The sequence below is a fragment of the Etheostoma spectabile genome, chromosome 7 (genome assembly GCF_008692095.1).
Source record: "Etheostoma spectabile isolate EspeVRDwgs_2016 chromosome 7, UIUC_Espe_1.0, whole genome shotgun sequence".
Lineage (NCBI taxonomy): Eukaryota > Metazoa > Chordata > Actinopteri > Perciformes > Percidae > Etheostoma > Etheostoma spectabile.
This window is the reverse complement of record NC_045739.1, coordinates 11,333,799-11,342,965: the sequence shown is the minus strand read 5'-3', so window position 1 is coordinate 11,342,965 and position 9,167 is coordinate 11,333,799. Positions and strand designations below refer to the sequence as shown.

Below are 9,167 nucleotides of genomic sequence, written 5' to 3'. Positions count from 1 at the left end.
CGGAAATCCATCTGTTGCAAAAAGTTTGTCACCACTCAACTTAGTTATGGTAGCTATGAGTGAGTGAGTGAGTGAGTGAGTGAGTGAGTGTATATGGTTGCCCAATATCTAGCGTTAAATGAAAATAACGTTAACGGTTAACAGTTTCGGCTCATATTTTAACGCTTTAACGTTAGCCCACGTCAGCTAGCTAACTAACGTAAATCCTTCCCTGAGTCACATGGCAAACGTTACCCAGGTTTTAAACATAAATCAAAATGCAACTTTGTCTCATTTTCCTTAGCTAGAACTAAATTACTCTTAGGTAAGTGAATCATTCAAATAATGCAGCACGACCGCTTTTAAAAGTAGCACAGATTATCGGTGGCACTAACGGGCAAATTAGTAAACTAGCTACATGAACGTTTCTTCTTACAGGATCAACTGCTTTCCCACAACATGTTCACTTTAATAGCTTTCTAATACAACCAAACTCCGCTTACCTACAGATACTTCCACTACGGTCCATCCTCTGTGTGTTTTGAGCATGCCGCCAAAACCCCTCCATCTCACTCTCTATCTAGCTAGCTAAATAGTTGTCAGCCGGTTCCTCTTACCAATCAACTTAGCAACGAGCGTGACGTTGACGTTAGTAAATGACGTATTCCAAATTCCCATTCATCCATTCGTCTAAACTCCCCCACAGTTTGATTGGTTATGGTCATCATACCAGGACCAGGTAGTACTTTCAACTGAAAACAGTTGATAAACTGCAACTGTTATGTGACATATCTGTATCATAAAAAAATGAGAAAATCATTTTTAATATTTCTAATAAAGTTTATAGGTGTGATGTTATTAAACTAGCTAGATCTGCAGATAGGTTACATGTGACTATAAAGAAGAAATTATTTCAAGTCTTAACACGTTTTTGTGAACAAATATGTCAATTCATCACTTGAGACGGTCATAGAGGTAGCTTACATCAACTTTTTGGTGTACTTTCTCGTTTTGTTGGCACAACGCACATCAGCCAATAATATCAAATTTGCAACATGTACCAATAGCAGGAATTAAGGCAAAGGAAAAAAATGTCAGAGATCAGATGAGACAGTGGACAATGTCACAGATCATACATTAGAGGTAGATAGGGATCAGGAGACAGATTAAGAGAACAAAGGAAGATTTCTGAAGGTGGACTGTGTGCACCAGTGCTGAAATACTGAAGTCCATTCAAACGAAGTTCAGTGAAAAAAAGAGGTCCTACAGAATATGAGGGGAAGGAAAACATTTTGAAAGTTATGAATCCTGGCTACAGTATTGTATAGATTTTACACTTTGTGTCTCTCCTTACACGCCAAATCTGACTGTACACAGAAAGGGTGGTAATCTAGGACTGTGGCTATATCTTGCGTGAATACAGGAGCGATTTACGATACCAGATGCTGGATGTTGATTTCTAATCATCAATTTTCCCAATAATGACATTGTGGTAGATAGTTTGCTGCCAAATTCCTCATCAAGGAAACGTTTGTTAGCATGCTTGACAATATATTTGGTACAACCTAAACTAGCCCGCATGTAATATGAAAGGACACATACAGAATAACACATAAAACGAGATAATTCATGTTTTGCCTTACATATACAATCAACAAAAACAAATAATTAGTAACATAATTACAAAGAATAAACTAAGAAAAAAACTAAAATGGCAAATTCATGATCATTTGCATGTCAAAAAAAGAGAAAAATAACATGCTGTCCCTTGTACTTCAATGGGTAATGTGTTTATAGTGTCAGTTTAGGGACAAAATCTGTGCAGCATAGTCCATTAGTTACCACTTGGGTAGATGGCTTTAAGACAAAACCTATATATCTTGAAATCTCCGCATTTATTGAAAAATGGAAACGGTATTGCACAGACAGCTATGTTAAGAGAGCTCTACAATGCTGGAGCCAGCCCAGTTTGTGTTTTATTAACCAAATGGCAGAGTAGCAGTCATTGCTGCTGCTGCTGCTGATGATGATGATGATGATGACGTAAATAAAAGTCAATTTGTGCATCTTCAGCTTTACCAAAAGTCTGAGAACAATCACTCCACCAAAGACATTGGCATCTAATGAAACTCTTGCACAGTACAAACTTTATGTCTCTTTTCTATTTCAACAATGCCATTGGTGTAAGAACAGGAAATGCTTTCCCTTCACAGACAAACACAGAGTCGAGGTGAGTGAGGAGAAGCTTTTTTCTCTAGACGCTGTTCTGAGGTCAGCTTTGCTGATAGAATGTAACAGGAGCAGCCTTGGTGAGAAAACAAATCATTCTCTCTGTTAAGTGACCGTTGTGGGAAACTAGGACTTGCAGCAAATGATTCCAGATGCTCATCACAAACACACATAACACACACACACATTATTGTGCCGAGGGTAATGCTGACATTGAGAAGACTTTGCTGATTGTGTTAGCCCTACCACGTGCCTTTGTCTCACCTGCACGCTAAGATCCATGCCCATACTTGGAACAGTGCTTGTATTGAATGCAGTGTAGTTTCATCAATGTAAATTCAGTCTGTAACAGTATTGCTAAAGCAGTCTGTGCTGGAGAATTCTAATACATGTCTTTGTAGATCTCCTGTAGTAGAGGGTGGAGCGAAGTCTCCGACTCCGTCTTTTTGATCTTTTGGACAAGCTGAACGTTCTCAGTAACTAGCTGACGGAGGTCGGCCATCTTCTGCAGCAGCTTGGGGAAGAGGTAGGCTGAGTCAGAGTGGTTTGCCTGTAGGTGGAGGTCCAGGGCCTGGAGGATGTTGTCCTGACTCTGCTCCACCTGCTTCACGTTCATCAGTCCAGGACGATCTGGGAGAACAAGAAAGTCACAATATATGCTGAAAAAACATAAAGGGTTTCTGCAGGGTTCACCACGACACATTTCACATGGAATGCAACAAATTCTTCCCAATCATACTGATCAGTTTTGTTCAATAGTAGAATTATATAACACTCATTTCTAATGATACAAGAACTACTCAGCTGTTAAACAATTTAATTTAATTTATGAGGTTATAATTTTAAAGTCTTCTGTCTTGCACTGATTTATTCACTAACTGGTGGATGTGTGAAACACAATGACAAATTGAATTAGGTCAACCACGGACCTGTACTATAAAGCAATTTTTGGCGTTAACAAGGTAACTTCTGGTTCAACCCAGGGTTTAGTGTATCACGACGGTGGGTCACTTGTTACCGGGTTAAATCGCTGTGGTAACTTACGCTGAACACTTAACCTGCATGTTAGGGTGGAGATTAGAGATCACCCAGTGTAAAAGCACCGCCTACTGACCAATCAATACTTGATTGATAACGGCGTTACTGTTCTTAGAAGATCCGGTGAAGCTTGGTGCGTGGAGAGAGAGAGGTGTGCTTATAAAAGTTAAAACATTTAGAGGCCAACAACCCCGTTAACATTCCCCTATGGGTATTTTTATGAAAGATTAAAAAAAAATTCCGTGGACTGAATTAAGTATTTGTTTGCTTCTTCAGAGTTGTGTTGCACATCGGTTTGAATTATGTTTTTTTTAATTTAATTTTTTTTATTTGTGCTCACAGTCGCTTACTACTGCCAGGGTTGCAACTGAAATAATAGGCTATTTTTTTGCCAGCTTTTCTTCCGGTTTTAGGAAGCAGCGACTGTAATGCGCGTCTGTGTTCTTCATATTTAAGTAGAAATGTAGTTTGCACTTGTTATGTAAAATATGCATCTCTTGTAAATGTCGCTGGATTGGGAAACCCTGGGTTGATGGAACACAGTTCATGAGGGGCCACGGTTGTTGTTGGTAACTGAAATAAATCCAGGACATGTTGATATTGTTTTGTAGTACAGGCCTCTGGACCCAACCCAGCATAAGCAGTAAAAAAGGATGGATGGACTAACCAATTTAAAAATAATTAATTAATTAAAGTTAATGTCTTTAACATTGACAATGAATGAGTCAAACAGCTACACAATGAGTTGAACTCTACAAAAATGAACACCCTCCTGCATGCACATTCACACTTTTGTGTCCCAATAGCCTGCATTGGATACTTTTATACTAACATTTTATGACTGACGTTACTGAGAAAATATTTAGGACTTTTGTAAAATGGAAGATCTGTTTAGACCTTGCACGGCCATTTAATTATGACTTGCAGATGCACTGAACCTGACAACAAGCAAATATGACATTATTCATACTTTACTAGAAAATCCTTCAGTCTCACCCCCACAGAGAATAATGGCAGCAACAAACAGGGCCAGGTCGCTATCATCCAGCTCCAGAGCATTAAACTTGACAGCAAACTCAAACTTGGGCTCCATGATCTCACTGAAGGGCTTTCTTAAGCTGCGAAGGAACTCCCTGGTCACAAAGCCTTTTCCGTTGGCCACCAACAGTCCATCTTTGTTCATGAGAGAGGGAAGCATGGCAAAAATAGCCTCGTGCACACCATACTTCAGTAAAGTCACCTGCAGAGAGCACACAGATAATTGTACATTAGTGCCTAAAATAATACAAATATCACACAAATCATCTTACTGTGTAGCACACGGAGTAGAAAGTGACTCACTTGGTCATTAAGGTAGAGGTCCACAAACCCTGGAATGCTCTTGGCAAACTCGGTGAGCTCTCGCACAGTCTCCACCGTGGTGCATTGGCAGCGGTAGAACACATGGACCCCAATCTCTTTGGTCAGGGGCGCACCTGGAACTAACTGGCTCCATACCAAACCACTTTCTGCCTCCCAGAGTGTGTCCATATCGTAAATCACAAACGGCTAAAATGAGAACAAAAATCAATTTCTCATAAACAACCAATCTGTACCTTCCAAAGACTTAGAAAATACAAGGGATAACATTTTTGACAGGTAAGGTGTTGAGGATTAGCCTAAAACACAAGACTGGGTTATATATTAACAACTACTTTGTGGTAATCTTATATATTACCAGACTAGGCTTTAAAACAGAAATAGTTAGACTGATTATATGCCTGTGTCCCATTGATGATGACCATGTGTTACTTATATTTTTCCATATAATATATAAAATATCTGTGAAACCAGGACTGAGCTGTTCTAAGACTAAAACGTACTGAGGTGCTGCTGGTTTTGCCCGACAAGATGCTGCGGGACCTCTTCTTGGTCATACTGAAGTTCTTCAGGTAGGCTGTGTTAACTTGTTTGGCCAAAGTCTTCAGGTCTGATCCGCCTGGTTTGCTGAGATCCACTTCTTCAGCAAGCAGGCCTGCCACCAGCTTCTTCCTCTCCGCCTCAGGCATACGTCCATATCGGATTGCTACACACACACACACACACACACAAAGTAAATACAATTATTTTAAGCTTAATAATAATAATCATGTATACTTTATTAGTCTAGCAAGGGGAAAATACAATTTATACTGTTATTACACTCTAGGCCTGAATTACACACACATGCTCAGTACCTATACATGCCCTAATGGAGAGATGTCAGATTGAGGGGGCTCCCCATGGAAAGGTGCCCCGAGCAGTTGGGGGTTTGGTGCCTTGCTCAAGAGCCCCTTGGCAGTGCCCAGGAGATGAACTGGCATCTCTCCAGCTACCAGTCCATCACCATACTTTGGTCCGTACAGGGATTGTCCCGACCCAACTCCCTACAGACTGAGCTACTGCCACCCCAACTTGACCCTTCTCAGTTAATTCATTTCCATGGAAGTCTTGGATTTGTAAAAAGAATTTAGTTTAATTATTTTAAATAATATGGCCTAATATATGGAGTTCATTTGCTAAAATATTTCCCCCTCTCACCATCATGGGACATTCCCAAAGACAGGCACTTCTGGAAGCGACAATATTGGCACTTGTTACGATTCTTCTTCTGAATCTTGCAGGACCGCTCACAGCGATCATATTCCAGTTTCATCCGCACAGTTCGCCTAAAAAATCCCTGAGTGAGAAACATTGCAATTGGTTCAAAATTTCAAATCAGACAGCACAAAACTGCTGTTATCAAACTTTGTAATCTGACATAGCTATCCAGCTGTGATAAACACACTGTATTACCTTGCAACCCTCACAGGCATGCACGCCATAGTGAAAGCCAGAGGCCTTGTCCCCGCAGACTTTACACTCTACGCTGATCCCAGCCCCTGTGCCGTCTTCTCGGCCAAGACGCAGCTGTTCGGACAGCGAGGGCGAAGAGGTATGCGACAGGTCTGCATAAAAAATAGAGTTTTATTGCTCTTTCATTTATGTCATGCACCATTTCCAATGACTTTCCAGGAAGCAAGTCTTGGGATTTTGTGATACAAATCTTACCTGTATAGCTGGATGCTGCACTGTTGTTTTGCTTGCTGCAATTGTTCTCCTTCTGATCCAGACTCTCTTTCTCTTTTTTCTTCTGGTCTACTTTTAGGCCTTTGGAGGGTGGAACTACCTCCTTCCTCTTCTCCTGGTCCTCCTCATCATCATCATCATCACCTTCCCTGGCCTTTAACTCTTGCAGGTCTGTCAGCTCCAACACACTAGACCCTCCACAGCTGTCTGAACCTCCAGACTCTCCTTTAGGAGACGTCCACCTGACATCAGCCTTGTCCTGGGGTGATTTGGGCTTGCAGTGGCCGTTCACCCTGTCGTGCTGCTCTGTACCTTCCATGGTTCCTATTTAAGCTGACTCAGCGGCTCCCCTTCTGTCACATTGTCATCATAGTTCCGCTATTGAAGAATGTAACATTTTCTTTTAAACAGGCAATATTAAAATGAACATTGTATACTTAACATGTAAATTACATGCAGACCAAGAATGACCACCACATCCCTGTTAACTGGCCTCAAAAGTCCACATATCATCTACCTTGCTATCCAGCATGTGAGTGGTTAACAGACCACAATTCCAGTGACCACTCACTAGCCAAACTGAGAGGTAAGCTTGTCATAACACGTTGCAGAGCCAAAATGCTCCCCTATATGACTGTTTTTCCTCTTAGCAGAAATGCATATATAGTGCTATTTTGCTTTAGGTCTTAAGCGTATCACCTATAACTGAAACGAGTGTATTTACTAATCTTTGACAGTGTGTTTATTTAGGTGTTGTTTCCCTAGTCAGTTTTTATTACTACTGGCTGTGTTTGAGCAGCCAGGGAATGTCTCTGATAGTAATAGGCTTACGCCATGATATACACACACACTGTGTAGGCATGCCTGGATTACCCACTAGGCAGGTGAAACAAACAAGAAGGGGCCTCAGACCATTTACACATCAATTGTGTATATAGATAAATGTGCAACACTTCAATAGAGGTGGGTGATATGCATAAAATCCCCTATCATACATACTTTTTTTGGAAAGAATACTTGAGAATAGAGCTGAACAATTATTCAAAATTTTATCTAAATCACAATGTGGCTAATTTCTTGCAGTGCCCATTCACCCTGTCCTGGCCTACAAATCGTGTTCTACAGACTTAAGAAAACATTTGTTTGTTACAAATCCACACAAATATCACACCATAATCATTTAAATATGTTTTTCAATGAAAATGTGAAAGATTATGTAAACATTATCATTCCCTCCACTACCAAAAATTACAGCGCAATTGCAATACTGACAAAGCAGTCCACCGATTAGCAAAACACACATTTAAAGGAACCCCTTATAATTAATTTCTATGAGAAAAAAAAACGCAGGCCTGGACACAAATATGGGCTTTTGGACGGACATTAAAGTGTCCTAAACATTCCAGCCTGCTCTCTACTATCTCAAAAAGTAAACTTTGTCTCTATTGGAGCTGGGAGACATCTGTATTATTGTTTGCGTCAGTTTCATGGTAGGGTGCACAGCGTACTTGGTGGGTGCTTTAAGGGCACAGGGTGCATGCACTATGTACACACTGAGCAGTGTTGTTCGCTGGTGGAGGGAGGTAGGGAAGAGGGCTTTGGGGGTGGGGGTTAAATATTTGCCCCCAGCCCCCTAGTGGATTAATCCGTCCATGTATGTAGCTGTGCCCTGACATCCACAGAATCTACTTATTACAGATGTATTAATGTTTTCCGCATGAACGTTGTCATTAAATGATGGCATAAAGCGGGACAAAGTACAAACTTTGTTTTCATAACGTTTACGTAACACAACACCTCAGATTGGGACTGTTGAGGCTTGTCTTCCAGCAAACAACCTGTCACACTGGTTCTCGGAAATATCTGCCACATTACAGTGAATTGTGTAGGTCACTGACAGGACTGTGACTGGATACAATCATTTGAGAGATGAAACGACGGCTAAATAATGAGCATGGCTACCGTCAAACCCTTTTTTACTCAAAGTGAAACAATATTAGTCGGCCGTCGAAGAGAGTCGGCACAGCTAGCTAACTTAGCTAGCTAGTTAGCAACTAACCTTGAATGCTGAATACCACTAGCTGTTAGCGTGGCTGACCCACATTCCCGAGTGTGCCTTTAAATAACGTTAGCTGTCTTGCCAAGTTAGCTTACCTTTCCCAATAGTGCTGCTGGTTCAGAAGATCTTTACGCTACGAGAAATTACCAACAGCCAAAAACAAACATGTAGCGAAAACAGTCCCAAGTCCTGTCCAGTATCGATCGGCTGTTGACAAGTTGTTAGAAGTCACCAGCAAGAGTTAGCTAGCTAGCAGCAGGGGCTCACGTCATGCTGCTGCTGCCAACATAAACTTTAGGTGATTTAGGCTTTCATGTAGCTGACAAATCGCTGAGCTCAAGAGAAAAGAAAAACAGTTTGGACCCATTCGGTCGCTAACATATCACATGCAGATAAGCATAGTGAACTGCTAATCCCTCCCCGGCTCTCTTCTTGTTGTTCCTAGCTTTGCTTTGCTTTGCTCTCCTCCTCCTCCATCGTCGTCACATGCCAGGACACACGCACACGCACGCGCGCACACGCACGCACACGCACGTGCGCACACGCACGCGCGCGGACACACACCAGGCTGAATCCAGCAAACAACTTTCTCATGCTGTCAAGGTCTCTGTATTACGCACTGTTGTTTCTGTAGTCTGCAACATGGGGCATTTCTTTGGGATCTGCACTGATGCTAAAAAGATTTAGGTGGCTTTGATCATATCTGCAGAAATACCCCTTTGGGGAAAATTTGTGATTTTGGTCTAATTAAATAAACCTTTATATTATATATATA

The 9,167-nt window shown here is 41.3% G+C and overlaps 2 protein-coding genes across 2 annotated transcripts in view; both read right to left on the bottom strand.

Annotated features, from left to right (window-relative positions):
• The window catches only part of mkrn4 (makorin, ring finger protein, 4), a 4,072-nt gene extending 3,321 nt beyond the window's left edge, over nt 1-751 (bottom strand). Inside the window, exon 1 of the mRNA XM_032520545.1 lies at nt 483-751. Coding sequence (XP_032376436.1) covers nt 483-547 — 65 coding nt within the window. The 5' untranslated portion in view covers nt 548-751. The remainder of the gene's footprint in view (nt 1-482) is intronic.
• Nucleotides 752-811: 60 nt separating this feature from the next.
• On the bottom strand, nt 812-8,887 carry ppardb (peroxisome proliferator-activated receptor delta b). The gene is made up of 8 exons (XM_032520542.1): nt 8,488-8,887; nt 6,316-6,711; nt 6,061-6,212; nt 5,806-5,944; nt 5,109-5,311; nt 4,588-4,794; nt 4,243-4,486; nt 812-2,838 (listed from the first exon to the last, which is right to left on the bottom strand). The coding sequence occupies exons 2-8, from the start codon at nt 6,650-6,652 to the stop codon at nt 2,591-2,593; spliced, it is 1,530 nt and encodes a 509-aa protein (XP_032376433.1). The 5' UTR covers nt 6,653-6,711; nt 8,488-8,887; the 3' UTR covers nt 812-2,590.
• Nucleotides 8,888-9,167: the final 280 nt, after the last annotated feature.

Excerpts from the sequence above, each read along its gene's own strand:
- ppardb (XM_032520542.1), bottom strand. The coding sequence starts at position 6,652 with ATGGAAGGTACAGAGCAGCACGACAGGGTGAACGGCCACTGCAAGCCC. Across the intron at positions 5,945-6,060 it reads ATGCCTGTGAGGGTTGCAAG|GGATTTTTTAGGCGAACTGT; the intron begins GTAATACAGTGT and ends TTTCTCACTCAG. Across the intron at positions 4,487-4,587 it reads ACCTCTACCTTAATGACCAA|GTGACTTTACTGAAGTATGG; the intron begins GTGAGTCACTTT and ends TGCTCTCTGCAG.